The sequence below is a fragment of the Neodiprion pinetum genome, chromosome 7, assembly GCF_021155775.2.
Source record: "Neodiprion pinetum isolate iyNeoPine1 chromosome 7, iyNeoPine1.2, whole genome shotgun sequence".
Taxonomy (NCBI): Eukaryota; Metazoa; Arthropoda; class Insecta; order Hymenoptera; family Diprionidae; genus Neodiprion; species Neodiprion pinetum.
This window is the reverse complement of record NC_060238.1, coordinates 24,323,835-24,343,379: the sequence shown is the minus strand read 5'-3', so window position 1 is coordinate 24,343,379 and position 19,545 is coordinate 24,323,835. Positions and strand designations below refer to the sequence as shown.

At 38.1% G+C, this 19,545-nt stretch overlaps 1 protein-coding gene across 8 annotated transcripts in view; it reads left to right on the top strand.

Annotated features, from left to right (window-relative positions):
• The window catches only part of LOC124223580 (dystrophin, isoforms A/C/F/G/H), a 304,909-nt gene that overhangs the window by 118,810 nt on the left and 166,554 nt on the right, over nt 1-19,545 (top strand). For all 8 annotated transcript variants that reach the window (XM_069137876.1, XM_069137878.1, XM_069137873.1 and 5 more), the window contains 3 exons: nt 16,542-16,753; nt 17,339-17,493; nt 17,582-17,771. In XM_069137876.1, the coding sequence (XP_068993977.1) occupies nt 16,542-16,753; nt 17,339-17,493; nt 17,582-17,771 (557 nt within the window). The remainder of the gene's footprint in view (nt 1-16,541; nt 16,754-17,338; nt 17,494-17,581; nt 17,772-19,545) is intronic.

The window sequence follows — 19,545 nt, the reverse complement described above, 5'->3', positions numbered from 1 at the left end:
AGGACCTTTCTTAAAATCCTAAAAAATTCTCAGAAATTGTCGTTTCTATTCCAAACATTTCTAGGCCAGGCAGATTTTTTTCCATCTTTCTTTCAGCACTCTATTTTTTTGGTCGACTAAAACATTGTTTGAACGGTCTGAAAATTGCCGAAAAATTCTCAAAACTTCACCTGGAACATTTCTTGGCCAGTTCCATTACGCAGCGGTTTTTGTGTATATTTTTCGGTACGTTCAATTTTCTTTTCTCTTTTTCTTACAAACTTTACAATAAAACTGTTCTAGAAATGTTTCAAGCGAAAAACAGAAGTTTTAAGAATTATTTTGGGAATTTTCAAACCGTTGAGACAATTTTTCAGTCGATCGGAAAATTTAGAAGTGTTGAAAAACAATTTTGAAAAACAATCAGCCCATCGTGAGGCCGGTCTTGAAACGTTTGAAAAAGAAAATACACTTTTCGAGAATTTTGATAAAGGTCGTTTTCAAAACCGCTCTCAATATGGCCAAATAATTAACGAGTTGAATAAAACATCTGAAAAAATTCAGAAATTTTGAGTTCCGGTTAACGCTCAGTTCTGAACTATTTTCATCTTTTACCACAATGGAGAAATATAGTTCTAGGTAGAAAATGAAAATTAGTTTTATCTAGTATCCGTTACTATTCTTTCTCATTACGATCACGGTTACTATATTTTCATGTAACCGTTGCGAAAATTTAACGCTTGTGCGAGAATAAATTGACGTTAAAGCCTTATCAAACTAAAAAAGTAGAGTAAACCTCAGAAACTGATTTTGCGTTGCGATTACCAAAAAAGGATCGACGATAGCTGAAAATGTTTACGCGTACCTCGTTTTCCGTAACTCCAGCAATATTCAAACAGTTTTTTTAACGATACCTGTTTCACTCAATTTTTCTAGCTACTGTAACAAATGAAATTTTTCCCAGTGTACCGTTTCAGAATTGCAAAAATCGCTGAAAATATTGTGAAGAAAATCAGAAACGGTTAGGGTCGGAGGTTCGTTGGGTTCCCATGGAATTCCCCATATATCTACGTACGTATAAAGCATGGGGTGCAGAAGCGGCGCTACGCGCGTAGTCCTCGTCCTCCTCGTCCTCCTCGACGTAGGTAGTCCTATATAGTTTACTCTACGTACCTGCGCCGGTGGCTATGACCGTGGCTTCGGGGGTGGCGGCGGCGGTTGAGGGTGAGGGTGAGGGTGAGGGTGACGCGGCCGTCGAGAGGGCGCGGCGGCGTTTCCCTACGCCGAGGGTGCCCGACGGAGCTCCTCCAGTATTCCCGCGGCCGCTCCCTGTCGCTGACGGATTCGTCGGGACGGACGTGTTCCGAAAAACGTGCACCAAATTTCGCCGGTTAACATTATTTTCCACATCTCCTATTATCGTTTCCGTTTATTTTTCTTCTTATTCTTATTCTATTTCTTCCTCAAGCTCCAGCTTTTCGTCTGTGGTGAACATACGACTTTTCTACGGATAATAATAACAACGAGATTTTAGGTTAACACTTGCAATTTTTATCATCGATCCAAGGAAGATAGAGAAACAGAGAGAGAGAGATAGAGAGTGTGTGTGTGAAGAGGAGAACGATAAGAAATAAAAATCGAGACATTCGGTGCACGGATTGATACACGTTGGAATTCAACTGACGTATTTATCGTGCGCTTTTTATACTTGCGCGAAACGGTATTGTTATTTAATCAATTTTTTAATTTTTTATTTTCAAACTCTGCACATATCGTTGCGGCAATGCCTTATATCAGTGACGTGTGGTGTGTCGTTGCAGTTGAGGACAGTGAAGTTTCTTAAATATAATCCTTCTTCGTTCCTCTTTTCTTCTCATCTTCAACGTTCAACAAATCACGTGAATTGATAGTTGCAATAAAGGAAACGTATACGATATAAATAATAACAATAACAAACATCAACAACAATAATAGTACAGCGATACAACTTGCGAAAGAAAAATATCTTTCGGAAGAATTTTCGCGAATCGAAAAAGAGAAATTCATTCGATTGTATTCTTGTGTATTACATATTCATACATATATATATATATATACAGATAAATGTATTGTGGATACGTATAAGCACATCATTATGTCATTAATTCGGTCCTTGCAACTCGATGAATAATTGAGCGAGTCTCGACAACAGGTAGATTACACGTACCGATTCATCTACACGCGTACAGTAGCACGTTATACTTATATTTCCGCAGAGTTGAGCAGAGCGTGCCTGTAACTGCTAATTGCGAATTTATGTAACAGAGGAAAGAAAAAGAAACGGAATAGATATTTTTACTTCTTGAACCGCGGTAGAGAAAAATATCTAGATGGAAAGGTAGACGTATAGATAGATAGTTGGATGGATAGATAGATAGACAGACAGACAGAGACAGAGAATTAATTTTTCTCAATTCGATTGTTTAAACAAGACACGTTCCCTCGATTAATCAACGACGATAGTTTAGTTCCTCGTGAAATCTGGCAATTGTTTATTATAACTAACGACGTGAAACATGCTCCTCGTTATTGCAGCGATCCGATCGGTGCTGAAAATAAAGTTCCCTCAAATTCCACCCAGTGTTTAAAGAAGAAGAAACGAACCGCCAGATAAAGAAATAATAATAAATAATAATAAAAAATAAAAAAAAAAAAAAAAGACAACGTAATCGAAGAAAATCAACTGCGCAGCTTTGAAAAAATGCAGCCCACCCAAAATCGTCGAGGATCCTTGCAGAGCGGTTCTCCGTGTCCGTCAACTACGGGCAGCTCGAAAATCGCGGCTCCTTCTCCTCCTCAGGAGGTTTTGGCACGGGGTATACCTCTGCCCGGTATGGTGCCGGCGATTTCTTCGGCCGTCGATAATTCTATCATGAAAGGAAACCTCATCGGCCACGGTTTCGTCAATCCTCTCGGTCCCGCCGGCATCGTTCATCCTTCGCCTCACTCCGCCGTACAATCCGTTGTTTCTCATCATCCACAGGGCCAAGGTACACACACCTTATGCGATTACCGATTTACCCCCTTTTTTTTATAAAAAAAAAAATAAGAATACGCCCAATGAGTAGGAAATATTTTACAAACGATACGCTTGCGAATTGATTGTTACGAGGTTTTTCTTGTCCGTTTTTTTGTTTTTTGGGATTGAAAAAATTTTACCCCGGTACCCGAAATCATCAGTCATCTTTTACGAAGCGTTGTTACGGGTAAAAAATTAATTTTATGAAATTTAAGCGAACTCTATCGATTTTTATGAAATTGCTCAACTTTTCCTTATTATTCGACGTTATATAGACTTTGGTTATTTACTGAAAGTAGACGTGAATTTCTTCGTAGAATCAAAGGAATGTCTTGATTTTATCATTTATCGATATTTTTGTACACACGTTTGATTGTCTTTGTGCGAAGCAAAATTTGAACCACGGTCTTTCCTACAGTCAATATTTTTTCGTCAAAAGTTTTAACGGATAGTTTATACAAGAAACTGCGACTTAATCAGCATCTCAATTTCCCCGTCGTCTGTGATAAAATAAATTGTCACATTCGTTAATCCGAAACAAAATTCAACGAACAAAAATGTAGTGGAATGTTTTTTTTTTTTTTTTTCTTTTTTTTTTCCTCACACCATTGTCGATACCTCAGAAATGAAAACCCGCATTTTCCAAATTGAAAACGAGAAACGTCGGTAATGGAGAAAAAAAAAAATATATTATCGGTTAAAAATTCGAGATTGTATAAATCACTGCAAGTAAAAAATGAGAATGCAAAAAGAAGAAGAAGAAAAAACAAAGTAACCCAAGTAAACGAGTTGCCAGAGAGAGAGAGAGAGAGAGAGAGAGAGAAAATAAAATGCTCGAAAGCACGTGTAAAGATATAAAAAATGTACGATAAAGCCCCTGAAGTAAACTTGTATCGGTATCGATGGATTCGGAATATTGAAGGTCTGGACAAAATCCTGCCGTCGTCGGGATATTCGCCGCACGGTTCGCCGGTTCGAGGACCTTTCTCCTCCGTTCACACTTCGCCTCAGGACACGACGCACGTGATGCCATCCCGATCCAGGATCGACCAGGAACAAATCGGCGGCGTCCTTTCGAGGCGAGGTTCCGACGTCAATTCCCCGATTCCTGGGAGTATGGCCGTCGTCGGGACGCCGGAACACCGGGGAAGAAGACGCTCCGATTACAGTCCTCATCAGGGTACGTCGAGTTGAAAAAAAATATCCCGGGAATCCGTTTTTTTCTTCCCCACGCGAGCAATTTTTTTTTTTTTTTTTTTACTTTTTCGTTTCGTCCTTTATTTGTAGTTGCAAAAACGGATCTTAATCGGAGTTTGAATTTGATGCCGGTTCGCCGGGAATGGAGACTTTTTTTTTTTTTTTTAATCCTATCGGGAGATAATCGTGGATTGAAAAAAATTCTACGAAAATCTGTGTGGAAAAAAAAAAACAAACAAAGATAAATATCAATGAATAGGTAAAGAATAATGCTTTTACGAATCGGAAAGCTTGAGAGTATCGAAATTGGTGAACATCGATTAGGTTTTCTGTCCGTTTCATTCTTTGCGATGGATCATTTTCTTTTTCGGATGTTTTTTTTTTTCCAGATTCGTTGAAACCCTTGTTTTTTTTTTTTTTTTTTGTTTTCCAAAACCTTGGTATCGCTGCACATTTAATTTCACAACATTGCAACGATATTGATTATAAACAACAGGTGAAACTGTTGGATTTGAATACAGGAGAAGAGAAAAAAAAAGCAAATTTCCCAATGATTCGTTGAAAATAGTCTTTTACATAAAATTACCCATCGAACAAATCTATCGGATTTCATACAATTTTTACCTCGATTTCAAACGCAGCATCGTTGTCCGTGATCAAGCTTTTGTTTTTTAAATCGAACATGCAATAGAAACATTATTTTTACACCCTTATTTTCTTCTCTGTTTTTTAATAATTTATTTTTATTCTTTCGCTCACTTTCACACTGTTCCCGTTCGTTTTCCTTGCGAAACGTGACGAGACTCCGAGTTCATTGATCGTTTTACTTAATCCTGCTCTGCTCATGTTCCTTATGTAGGTACATACGTACGTGTTATACGCATACGCGCAATTTACATCAAGAGGGAAGTAATAAAACGCCTACAAACTTTCGACGTAGGTACCTACGCACGAATGTAAAACGCTCGCGTGTTTCGTTGAAGCGGAGGAAAAACGAGAGGGCAGAGGGAGATGAAAAAAAAAAAAACATTAACCCGAGACTAAAAAACTGATAATACAATGAATTCCATGTATACACGTGCAGGCATAATAATTATACATATATAATGGCCGTTGCGTGATCGCATCGCGAGACCGCGTGCGTCTCTATTCTTATACGCACATTGCTCAGAAACATCTCGTTAAAAGCATAGTTTTAATCGCGATATTGGATAAACTAAGACAACAAAAAAATCGGTTTTTTTTTTCCCCCTTCAAATCCATTTTCTTTCAACGTCATGTAAAAAAATATGTGCGCATGTAACACGTCTCGTGGACGACGAGTAGATGGAAATGTGATAATTTTACAAACACAAAGGATAAGATAGATAATTGAAGAAGGTATACAATTTTCGTAATTATCACCTCGAATATGTTATCCGAATTAAATTTTGGCGTATTCCGGGATCGTGAGATAAAAAATTGTCTGAGCTATGATTATAACCGAGTTGTCGCAAAGTCGGTGAAGTTTCATAAAAATTTGTTCGATCTATCGACGATATCATTCGTTCCAATTAAAATGTAATTTCAGCTCTTTGGATTATCACTGCGATCTTCTTTCATCGCGCGTTTTTCACGTCATTTCATTCTACACGCGTGTAATAATACTGCAGTGTGTAATTTAAAATTCATTTCAACTCTCCACTTGTAAGTTGACTCAGGTTCCGGTTGTCCCTTGATTTTTTTTTTTTTATTTTTGTCCTATTTTTGATATTCTTTTTCCTCTCGTCGAATCCCTTTCAGGAATCTCTTGACATTTCCCTGTGTTTCTATGAGATTCCGTGCTGAGGTTGGCGGGGAAAAGTGAATTACATCCGAAATCGAAACGGAGTAGAGGACTTTCGCTTTTGCGCGCGTGTGTATTAAACCTTTGGCCAATTTTATCGTGGCATCGATTTCTCTCTTTATCTCGCTCTTTCTAGATTTCTTCGCGTGTTGGCTTGCCCCATTTCGTCGCTAAATAATATCTTCTTTTCCTTTCTTATTTCCTTTTATTTATTTATTTTATTTTCTTTCTCATTATCCTTATCGCAAAGAAATGTGGAATTGCTTTTCTTCACCGATGTGAATGTTGCGCTTGAGATCAAACCGCGAAGAATTGCTCAGTTCATTTGAGTTCACTTCCAGATTCACTTCGTGTTATACGTGAAGGAAAAAATGCGCACCAATCGAAATAATAATAAAGATAATAATAATAAAAAATCAAGCGTAATACAGAAAACAAAAACTATTTTGTTAAATTGCAAATTCACTTTCTTTTCGTAGAAGAGAAATGAGCGCAAATCAAAAAGTACGATTCTTTTGTCCCGTTCTTATGGTTTTTTTTTTTTTTAATTTTTCTTTTTGTCTCGCATCAATCTGATTTTATTCCCAGCGGTCAAGGTATTGTAAAAATCCGAATCGAACTGATCGCCGCGGCTTGCGACTGGACGTATATTTTATTTGAACTGCAGCGAAATTGAAGAGGTTCATTTTTTGCTTCAGACCTGCTGGAGAAAATTAATTGCGTACTAATCACGTCGTGCAACGATTTTCACCCCGACCGTCGAATTCGCAGACGTCTATAAAAGTTTGAATTATTCATTATTCAAAATCTGCAATTCCTAATCTTCTTCGTTATTTCCATAAACGTATAAAGAGAAAAAAAGAGCAGGTTTTACTGAAAAACCGCAGGAAAAAAAGGACGTATAAGGTGTGTGTATTTTTTTTTTTTTGTTAAAAAATGTATTCGATACAGGTATATTTTTTTTTACTAAAAACTCTAACGTTTCAGTCTTTTCCTGCAATATTTAGTCAATCTGCTCTTTTCCTTTTATCCCTGTGTTGTTATCAATTGGATCGGGGTGAGGGTAAGGGATGTTTTTTTCGAATTTTGTCGGATTTAGAATCTGGAGAACGCGCAGTATGAACGAAAATTTAACGCTGGAACGAATGCGTGATTATGTTCGTGTGTGTATAAAATACGCCGGGAAAATACGCCGGGAAAATACGCCGCTTCCAATTCCCCGAATTACTGATCGCATTAAAAGCAAGAGAAACTTTTCCCCCGCGTAACACGAGATGTCGGACAACATCGCGTTATTATTCAATCCGTAGCGACATTTTCTCATACGCGCGCCGACCGTACGAATTTTCTCGATTAAACGAGAAAAAAATGAAGGAAAAAAAACGAAAAAAAACAAAAAAAAAAACAAAAAAAAAAGGAGAAGGAAAAAACTTAGCGCGAGAGAAAATAACGTAAATCGTAAATAATTAAAATCTAGATTACGAAACGAATCCGCGTTTCCTGCCCCACGTTATTATACATACAGAAGCTGTTGGTTTAAGGCTCGCTCTGTAAAGCTGCAACAGCTGCACGATATTCTCTAACGAGATAATTAAAGAAGCAGGCTGCGACTGTTCTGTTTTCCACTCTCGACGAAATCCCGATTCGCTAGCTTAATTCCATTCCTCGTAGTTGGTAGAAAATTTTTATTAAAACGGATATCGTCACGATAAAGATTTAAATATCTATTAACCGATGGAAAAAAAAAAAAAAAAACATGCGGAACGAGTAATTATTCGGTTGTAAATTGTAACTGTCGATAACATGTTTTATACTCACCGCGACATTAAATCTCGTTCCCGTTTAGTTTGATGCATTTTTTATTTATTTTTTTTTCTTACACCTGCACAAAATTATTGCAGTATCGCATGATAAAAAAAGAAAACTCATTATTTCCATTTTCTACCTGAAACTCAATTTTCGGTCATGGTGATAAATGAAAACAGTCAAATGTCGTACAGCAACGCAGAGTTAATTATCGAATTGAATCTGAGAACGAAAAAGAGAGAGAGAAAGAGAAAAAAAAAAGAAAAACTGCCAAAAGTTTGCAAAGCGTATTGTATTACATATTTATATGAAGGTTGCAAATTTTAGGATTCACTTTTTTTTACCTGCCTTTAATTCTTTCGGGTATTTAAAACCGAGTCACCGCCTCCGGTGTTTAACCTGCGTTTTTTTCTTCTCGGCCAGAAACTGCCGCCATAATTTAACTGAATTAAGTACCTTTACCTTCGTGCAGGCTCGGAGGACGACGAGGCAAATCGCCGCTCAGACTCTGTCTATGAAATTTTTAACGACAAGGTAGACCTAAATAAACCTGCAGTCTTGCATACTTCGGGTGATAGCGAGCTGATTAATCATGCGACAGTCGTTTTCGTTATTGAGCTAACAATTTTAAAACCCTCGTTCAATTCTCTTTAGATAATTTTGTAATATCGAGAATTCGATTCGATTTGCAATTTATCAGGATGAAACGATCAACTCTTAACCTTGTTATGTAAATTTCTACAAGATTTTTTTAATAGTTTCTATTTTTTTTTTTTTTCGTATTTTTGCTTCCCTGGTTAAGTTATTTAAGCATGCATAAATCGAATATTAAACTCGCTCTTGAACAAAAAGAGAAAATCGTTTTTACTTTTCATCACATTTGGTGATGTAAGAAAAGTCTTGGTTTTGGTAGAAAATCACTATCTTTTGATTTAAACGAATCTTTACGTTTTCGAAACTCTAGAATACGAAAACAGGTTTTCCGAATAATGTCGGTCTGTCCGATAAACTCTCGCGATGATCTCGAAAACGACTGGATCAAAAAAATTTAAAACTTACAGGATTTTAGAATCGAACGATGAGCCTGAAAATTGCCATCTCCCGTTTAATTTGAACTTTCGGTTCTACCGGAAATGAATCGATTCTCGTTGTTTCACCGACAAACATACACTTTTATAAATAAACGATCATGTTTTTTTCCCAGTTTACATATTTAGTTTGAAAAAAATGTATAATTTTTTTCTTTTTTTTTGGTTTTTCAGAATCTTTTTTCTTTTCTAATTTTTCTTTCATTCTTCTTTCATGTCCTATCAGGTTTAGATTTTCCACTCGGCCGTTTACGATATTATCTCTAAAGTTTGTCAGTCTGTCCGACAGATTTTTCCCTATTCACGATGACGAAATGTATCCCGAAAGAAAAAAAACAGAAAAAAAAAATGTTTTCCCGATCTGTTTAAAGCCGATGTGTGCAACAGCTGTTTGTGAAAAGTTGAAACAACACAAATGAAAATAGAATGAAAACAAAGACTGTGAAAAATAGGAAATCTAAGGAGACGCCGAATCTAATCGAATCGATGCTGAAATTCTGAGTGAGCAATGACGATTCTCAGGACAAGGTGTATCGGAAAAAAAAAAAATTCCTCGTACCTTCTTCCATCCTTATATACAAGCACGAACTTCGGGATTCGCGAAGAATTGATCTGAAAAAAAAAAAAAAAATCGCAAGGGGGGCGAACGTGAGGCGAAAACAAATGTCATATTTTTAACGTTTCTCGAAGGAGATGATATCGGTGCTGCGTGTGTTTGTTTATATATATATATATATATATATAAAAGTAAGCTTATGGCTTATGGCAATTTTATCGTTCGGCCCGGAAAATCACCCGCCTGTTTTTCTTTTTCTTTTTTTTTTTTATTATTTATTTCGTACGTTAGTTCGGTAAGTCCTCACGATTTTTTATACCTATACCTTCATAGATATCCCTTCCCCTGTTTACAATCTATAGGTATATACATATATGTATAATGCACTCTGTATCCCTCGCTGACAATAATCTACGCGATATCGCTTTATGTCCGTCGAAGCTCGAGAGTCTACCCATACCTAGATAAATAGTGAGAAAGAGTGAGAGAGGGAGAAAGCATATAATACGCATGGATACATATGTGTGTGTTTGTGTTTGTGTGTATATATATATATATATATATCATGGCGTGACTACTTCGTAAGCGACGTCACACCCTCGTCATGTTACATTCAACCTTTTTTACGTCTCTTAGTTGTTGGTTGTTCTTGTTCTTGTTGTAGTTGTTTTTCCTTTACCCATTTTACCCCTGTATTTTCTCGTATAAACGAAAATACACGCGTCTTTTGATTCCGACTCGATGCCTTAACAACTTTCTCACTCGCAATCAGACTTCGCAGACAGGGCGGTGGTAGTTTCATTCACGTACGTTTTTTATACACATATATCTTTCTTTTTTTTGGTTTTTTTTTTTTTTCTCGTCTCGATACGTTTCAAATTCTGAATTACAGTTGAAGCTAGTTTGACGAAACGTGAAAAACGATACTTCTACATTTATTCATCATATTCTGTTTCTAGTGTTATTATTTTTATTTAGTACTGTGTTCCGAGATGTGGGATTCATTCGATATCCCAATCTAGCTTGAGCAATTTCGATACTTTTATAACTATAAATAATATATATATATGTAATAACACGATCGTTCCTTTGGGTATACGTAACGTTTTGTCCTCGTGTTGCGTACGGCGTGTACGATATTGGATATCGATGTTGGGAATCCGCGTTATATTTACGTGCCTTATATCTCTACTCTCTCTCTCTCTCTCTATGAATATGTCGTTGTATATTAATAGTCGATATATCGCCCATATGCGCGAAGTCGGCAATCGAGTGCAAAATATAGAAGGTAGGAGGAAGCAGGGAAAAGGAAAAGAATAAGGTAGTTGAAAAATCCACGAAGAGAGAAAAGATAACAAAAAAAAAAAAAACAACGAGGCAGCAAAAAGAATTATCGATTTACCGTGTAACTTTTTTTTTTCTCTATATTTTTCATTTCGACAAACGCGGCTGCTACTTGTTTCAAAATTAACGTTTTTCTCTCGGCACGTTTTTGTCCTATTCCTTTTTTTTTTTTTTTTTTTTACCTTTTCCTCCGAACACGAAATTGCGCAATCCTGAGCATAACGATGAAGTATAAAATCATTGAACCGAAGTGCGCGATATTTTTCGTCGCTATGTTTTTATTCCAAGTTTAAATTCCTGTGCAATGTATTGTATAAAAGTACAGAGGATTTCGATGAATAATTTAAGATTGTTTGATGAAAATATAAGTACTGAAGTTGGGAAGAAAGAAAGAGAGAGAGAGAGAGAGAGAGACAGAGAGAGGACAGAGAAGAGAAGGGTAATTATACGTTGTAAGACATTCGGTGAATACAAATCACGAGATTGTCAAAAGCTCTTATTTTTTTTTTATTTTTTTTTTTATTTTTTTCCCCACTCTCCTTGTACCTTGAAAAGTTTTCAACGAGCCCTGCAGCAACTCAGGGGCGAAGTTCGCTGTTTGTCGTACGGTTTTCGTATTGGTGAAGCGAAAAAATTTTAACGACCTAAAGTTTTGCCAAAGATAAACAACATACGGCTATATCATTATTATTATTATTATCATCATCATATATATATATATATATATATATATGCATTATGCAAACGACGAGGTATGCAAATACGAAGTTAAGCTTCAAACTTGCGTATTTCATACCTTGTGAAGTTTTTTAGAAGCAGTTATGCTTCTCTCCTTCGTTCATGAACAGGCCGCCATTTGACAAATTCAACTTAATACCTTATCTTACGTACCTACAACTACCTTGGACGATATACATAAGTTTGTTCGAAATTCTCTGTCTTTTCCTCCCTCTTGGCGGACGTTCTTCCACGCGTATTTCGACTTGTGTGAAACTGTCTCATATCAGGTGAGACTGTCTGCCTTCTTATTCGCAAGGATTACAACTCGACAAACTTTCTTAATTGGACGTTTGGATATTATATACGAGTGAAAATCTCGGGTGATATTCTGCGCACGGGGATAACATTTGTTGAGCTTACTGGCTCTGCGTGTGAACGCTGACGAGAGGTGCGCAGACTGGTTTTTAATAAATTTGAGAGCACGTTGTGCTAATTAGTGTTTGTAATAGACAGATATTTTACTATTTACATAAGCGGAATGGGTTTTCGAGGATTCGATGTGTAACGAGTATATGAATTTAATAGGAAATTTCATGGAAAATGTATAAAGTATATAATACGTGACGCGTTTTCTGTGGATAATTGATGCCGACCTGATATTAGTTCGGATCTAACTGGCCCTAGATTTTTTCAAACACGTGGCATGCGGGCCCCGTTGAAGGACGCAAAGAGGCAAAACGGAGGGTAATTTTCGTTCCTATTTGTTCGCATATTTCTGGGGGATGAGAGACACTCTCGTCTTCTTTCCATAAAGAGTCTTCAATCATCGTTCCTGCAATTTTCTACCCAGCTCGTCGATGACTGAGGATTTCTCTTTCTCTAAACATCGTAAGTCGACGATACACGGTTCTCTGCTCTTTCTCGAGTCACTCGCTGCTTCCGCCACTCAGACGTCGAAACCCGAAGCCCTTGGGCCCTCCAAAGTACCACTGGGTCCGAACACCTCTGGTAGCTAACTTGTGAGGGTAGTTTCCATCAGTGGTTCGTTTGAGTCGACTGTAATTACATTCCAATTTTTTTTTTTTTTTTTCGTCAATTGACTTGCAACGGGTCAGTTTAAATTTTTGGCGATATAGATAAATTTCAACAGTTGATATTGAGCAAATTATGCTCAAGTGGATTCGGCACGGATGCGAATTCCGGGCTTACTTCTAACCGATCAAAACGATCCTCATTTTAATCAATCGATGTCTGAATTTCGACCCTGACGCTTATACTCGTCCCTTTGGATTATCGGGGGGTTAGGAAAATGGCGTTCGAAACTCCCCGCGATAGCCGATAACGATGTATTCTATTCGGAATAGAGGACCTAACCTAATCTACATGCATAGTATAGTATATTATATATCTGCCCATGTATACAATACGTGTCAAAGCGGATTACACGGTAGTCGAGTCTCCGTTAAGCGCGATTTCGTTGCGCAGGGATTTGTGGTCAACATGTGTATACACACACACACACCCACACACACACATGCTTAAATATGCATGTTTTCGTCAATTACACAACCAAATACCATTTACATCGTGTTGTATAGCGAAAATATCGGAATTTGTACTTCTCTCGAGTTTTGCTTCCGTTCCTCTTGTGAAAACGTGTAATATTTTCAATTATAACAATGTCGTAGTTTTTTGAAAAAAATCAGAATATTTTACATAGTAGAAATTTCCACCCATCCAACTATTTTCATCGCCAAGTATTTAAACGGAGTATAAATCGTGGATAAGTTTCGTATTCAGACCCGAAGAAATCGAACGAAATTATTCGATTTATCGTCTCAGGTGCGGTAGATACCCAAGTAGATGCATAATCGATTTATATCTTGAGGCTGTCCGCCTTGCACAGCCTTTAAACATGTATACGTGTGTCGGTTGTGCGGTTATGTACGTATATATACATGTATGTATAATGTATGTATAAAACTTATCCATGTATCAAGCCATTTCGCATGAGGGAAAAGCTCGAGTGTTATCCTTCTCTCTTCTTTCTCCCCCATCCTGTTCTCCTTTCCTCTTTCTCATACCCAAGGGAGAGACCCTTGGAATACCAATAATATCTCGAGATCCGAACTTCTATTATTCCTGACAAAAGAAAATCAGAATGCCTTCTTCTCCTGAGTTACGGTCCCTCAGCACTGCAGCCTGTTTTTACGTGTAATGGAGATTTTTTCCTTGAAATGAATGCGAAAGCCTTTAGGTACACACGATTTTACATCCTGCGTGTTTCCTGTAATTTTTTATTCATTTTCTAAAAATATATTTTCTGATTTTTTGTATGTTTTCATTATCGTACAGGTATAGGTTTAGGTTTATCTGCCAAATCATCCTCGCCGAATACTTTGAATTCCTTCGTAGCAATCTGAATTTCATTTCTCGAACATCGACGACTCGTTATTATTACGAGAAAAGCTTAGGCAACCAACGAGCGTGATCGATAAGTTGAGAAACGCTGAGACGATCATTAGAACGGGGAAACTTGATATTACATTCACTCGCTCGTTAGTTGACTCACTGATAACTATAGTAACGCAACAATGGTACGAGGCATGACTTATTTCGATGAAAAGAAACCATCGTCATTAAGGGAAAATTGATGTATCCTTTTCTTTCATGGAAATCGTGTCGCGTTATTTTTTCTTTGTACATTTTATCCATGATATGTGTATATATACATATATACATAGAATTAAAATTTCACCTACAAGCAATAGAGAATACAGTTACTGAGATTTATTTTGAGGATTTGAGAAAAGTTTCTTTCCAAAATCACTTTAAATTATTTATAAATAATTGAGCAGTTGAATGAAAAATCTGAAACAATTCACCGTACTGCTTCAGAGTTGGAACAATCACAGACATTTTTTTTAAAACAAAATATGAAATGGTGAGGGTCAGATGTTGGTCTGGTTCGCATGTAATTTCGCATATGTATACACATATCGAACAGTTTCTAGTTTCGCGTCGTCGATGGGGAAAAAAATTTAACAACGAGTATGAAAAACGATTCTTTCCGTAGAATATGCTCGTCCATCAGATATCCACGGTAGATTTTCCGTTGCACGTGATGAAGTTGAAATTTTATTATAATAGTATAACAAAGGTACACGCATTCAGACATAGAGTTTTCAGTAATTTCACTCGACGAGAACAATGCACAGCTCTCAGACGCGATAGATCAGCACTGCAGAAATTCTATTCTCTTTATTTCTACGATTGATTCCCTCCGCCTTTCTCATAATTCAAATTTTTCTCCTCCTCCTCGTCATCGTCATCCTCCTTCACCAAAGTACCCGGTCACCCTTACACCGGTTAAGGGTTGCACACACACTCTCTACGAAGGCTTATCGAACTCTGCATGCAGCGCTAAAGTGGCCATTGAACTCTTCCCGAGTCGCGCGACCCACTCGTCGGGTGTTCCTTTTGTTATTACAAAATTTTCTTTTATTTCTCGTCTTTTTTAACTTGTTTTTTTTCTAGCCTACCTCGTTCCTCTGTAAGCGAATAATTTACCATCGATTTCTGGTTCGATATGCGTGGAGGACCATCGGTTCGCTTTGAAAAACTCCCCACCCCCCGAAGCCTGTCGCCGACAGGTGATAGCTAATAATTAAACGCTGAATAGCGATCCCCTCCGGTTTGATCACACGTCATCTCACTCACGATCAGCCTCCCGCTAACAAAAATGTGATTTTATAGGAAACGCGTTTGTTAGTCCCGCAGCCGCTGTTGGATTTCGGATTTAAAGAAAATAAATAAAAGGAACAATGTCTCGTATATGTATTTACGTCGATATTTTAGATTATTTTTATTTTCTTCAGCACCTCCGCTTATAGACGACACCTGTTCACCGTATTTTTCACATATCAGGATCATTTTGAAAGGTACAAGAGTTTGAATAACAGATGTGGATATTGTGCCGGTGTGCTTTTATAATAAAAAGCTCAGACATTGATCGTCCGTCATTAACGAAGTTAAGCCTTATTTAACAAAAGATTTTTTTTTCTACTCAACAAAGATCGAACCTGGCGTATATATTTTTCTGCAGGTCTACGAACTTGAAGAATTTCATTATATTAATTTTTTATGAAACCTCTTATTCTCCTTTTTTTCCTTCTCAGTCGTATGAACTCTTTGTAACTATGAAAAAAAGGCAGAACAGTAAGAATCCTTTTTTATCGTTGAAACTAATTTACACGCTTCAAAATTCTAGGCAGTTTTTGTTTATAATTAACAACACGTGTTGTTGTTTTGCTGCTAATCAGTTGATGAATTAATTGCTTTTCCGAAGAACGTTTTTCTTTTTTTCTCAGCAATTCAATTAAAACTGCGTAATTCTAACTTTTGAGTCAACTTCGCAATTGTGCATGAAGCGTGCGTCGTATTCCATATACATGTATGCATACCTACGTACTGAAATGAAATAACAACAATAATCAGTGAAGTTACCCTATCCTCCAGAGTTCGTTATGTTAAGTTATATAAATTAAGACACCAGGCAAGTAAACTTTGCCTGTTTATATGTAGGCACATTATGCGCATAGCATACATATTTTCACGTTAATTATAACTACACTGTTAACGACAACTTTGCAAAAAGTGATGCAAAACATAACGTACCTTATACAAACATAACGGAAAAAAAGGTTAACACGTTTCCGGGGAAATAATTAACTCAAGTTTGAGCTGGGTATGTACAATGAAAAGATTTTTAGGGAAATTAGAGTTAGAATCTTATCTTTTAAAAGGAAATGCGTTTTTATTGTTTTCAAATTTGTATTTCTTCGATCACAAGCGTATAATCGTAATTGCTCGACTGACGGAATAGGGAAATTTTCGAAATTTCGACAGTTTTTCATACTCTTCATACACTTGCTTTGACTTATATTGTTTTTCCCTTTCGGTTTTCAGTGACAAAGCTCCGGGAACACTGGGACGAGACAAATTCTAAGGTAATGCAGCGGAAAACGCAGTTGGACGCAATGCTGGGTGACAGTCAACGGTACGAGGCGAAACGTACCGAAGTCGAAGCTTGGCTAGCCAGAATGGAGACTCGACTTGAGAGAATGCGAGCCGTCGGTCACACCGCGGATGTACTCGAGGCGCAGCAGAGAGAGCAAAAGGTGAGTCCTTTTACCTCAATCTCGCTTCGGCATCGTGCAGTTTTTTTTACCCCCTTCAAAAATTACACCATCCCTTCCATTCTTCCCGATTTGAGACTAGAGGACATCTAGAAGATACACGATTTCCAATTTCATCGGTCTACCGAGTCCCGAATTCCGATCGAAGGCGAGTGTCTCGTTTGAACGAGAAGAGAAGAGGAGTAGTGTAGGCTGGTTCTGTAACAAGATTCCTACTGCCGAACCTTACCGACATCTTCCCCAGACTCAAACCCTTCTCCCCGATGACGTTACAGCGATCGAAATCTGCTGTACCGAGACGAAGGTCAAGATCGCGATACTTTGCCAACGATTTTTATCGACCTAAGGTCAAAATCACGCTGCTTTACCAACTGTCATCCTCCTCTATCGACCGTCAAGGTATATCAGCTGTCGATCGCTGTGACGTCATTGCGGGGAAGGGTCTGAGTCTGGTTAAGATGTCGGTAAGTGGTGGTAATTGGAAACTTGTCACAGAACCAGCCATGCAGATTGAACAGTATGCTCTGATCTAACACCTGTGTTTTCTTCTCGATGTTCAATTCACAGTCTTACCACGTCGAGCTTCACCAGTACAAGCACCAGATCGAGTTGTTCAACCAGTTGACCCAGAAACTGATCGCCGTTTATCAGCAGGACGACACGACGAGGGTTAAGAAAATGACCGAGACGATCAACCAGAGATACAACAACTTGAACACGAGGTGAGAGCCGAAGTTTTCCTCTGCTTTTTAAATATCGTTGGCCACGATCATCCCGAAATTTTATCCCACCTTCCTCAACCGCTCACAGCATCATCAATCGAGGCAAATTGCTACATTCCGCCATGAACTCGCTGCACAACTTCGACCGTTCTCTGGACAAGTTCCTCGCCTGGCTTAGCGAGGCCGAATCATCGATGGAGGGACTCGAGGCAGAGGCTGACAGGCTGGGTGGCAGAAGGGACCAAGGAGCGCTGAGGAGGCCGCAGCATCAGCTCAAGGTAGGTCGTGAAACACAATAAAAGTAAATAAAAAAAAAATGGGGAAACAATTTGGTGGAAAATCATTTTCTTCGATAAGCAACGCGATCGTTTTATTGGATTGGGTATAACGAAGTTTCCTTTCGGATGATCGAAGGAGAGCGCCATCCACGCTGATAATCCATCGGAGCTATTCCCCCTCCACCCCTCCGGCAATTTCGCCAATCAATTCGACCTAGAAACGAACTCGTTACCTGCACTCTCGATTCGAAGATTTACTCTGTCGTCGATGATGACATTATATCTCGGTGCCTCGTTCCGAGATGATCGACTTTCAGGATCAATCAAACGTTGGGAAAAGAGGAAAAAAAAATGTTTGAAAAAACTCCAGCACTTTTATATTTGTTAATTTGTGCCGATGATCGTGAACACGATTTAAACAACTTTACTACTATGAAATAACAATGATTCTGAACAAATTTAAACCCAAATTAAGGTATGGAAAATTTGAGAAAAGATTTTGTGATTAGAGTCTTACACCCGTATTCATAGTCCTTCCTTGAGGAACAAGGATTCCTTGTTTCTCATTTTACGTTTCATAGACCTTCCTCGACAGAATAAGGAGCCTTATTGGCCTCCTTCTTTCAAGGCAGGTCTCGAGCTTCCTTGAGGAAACTTTCGGCACTGCGATTGGCTGTTTCGTTTCATGTAGCCAACGCTTGCGCATGCGCTTGGCGTCTATGCGCTTATGACCCGTATGACGCGGATCACAGCCAGTCTATAGGTTAACTTCTTTGAGGTTATACACTCTCATCAACCGACGCAACTTGACAATGACAGCTAAGCAGTTCAAGTTAGATTTGAATATAGCCGAGTGGCTCTTCGATCAGCAGTTTTACCACCATAAGCAATCACATATCCCTAAATACGTCTTCCTTCTGGAAGGGAGAGCCAAGTTGTCACTATGAAACGAGGACGCCTCTGAGATTCAAGGAAGCCTTCACCAAGGCGTCCTTTATCCTTGAGATAAGGAGGGACTATGAATACGGGTGTTAGAAACTTTCAAACTCTGGTGTTCCTGATTCGATCCTTATGTTGTTAGACTTAATTTGTTCATCATAGTGGTTTTCAGAGATCCCCCGAACAAATTATGTATATATTATAATTAAGTATACATTTGCGCGTTATAATCATGCTATTACGTAAGTTTTTTTCCAATGTTTTTCAGACAATTTATGGAGATCTGATCGGTAAACCAGATAAGCAAAAAAATATCAGAATCCGAACAAAAACACCAACATTTAATTGTTTTGAATGTTCTAATTACAAACCCTTTTCACAAATTTTTGATATTTTCACTTGTACCGTTCGAATTCATTCCGAATCATTTCTACTAGATAGTACGGATGTTTTTTCATTCGAGTTCAGCGTCATTGGTGCAAATAACACTGCTGGTGGTTTTTTAAACGGTTTTCCCACTTCTTAACTTTACATTCAGACTGCGTAGGTACCATTGATTCTTAATAAACGCTGATATCCTGTGTCTGCACCTTCCTACGGAATTTACATCTCTGCAGATTTCACGACTATACCTGCCACTGCTCTTATTTCACCTTCCCTTCCGATCTCTTCGCTGCTCGCCTCCCCCTCTGACTCGCTCTCCGTTTCTAACCATATCGACCAACATTTCCTTCTCCAGGTTCCCTTTCTTCCCCGGTTTCCCAGGTTCGGATTTACCCGGTTCCCGGAAACTTGGGTAGATAGGCTGGTTGGTCGGCGCCTCCCGAACGTAGTT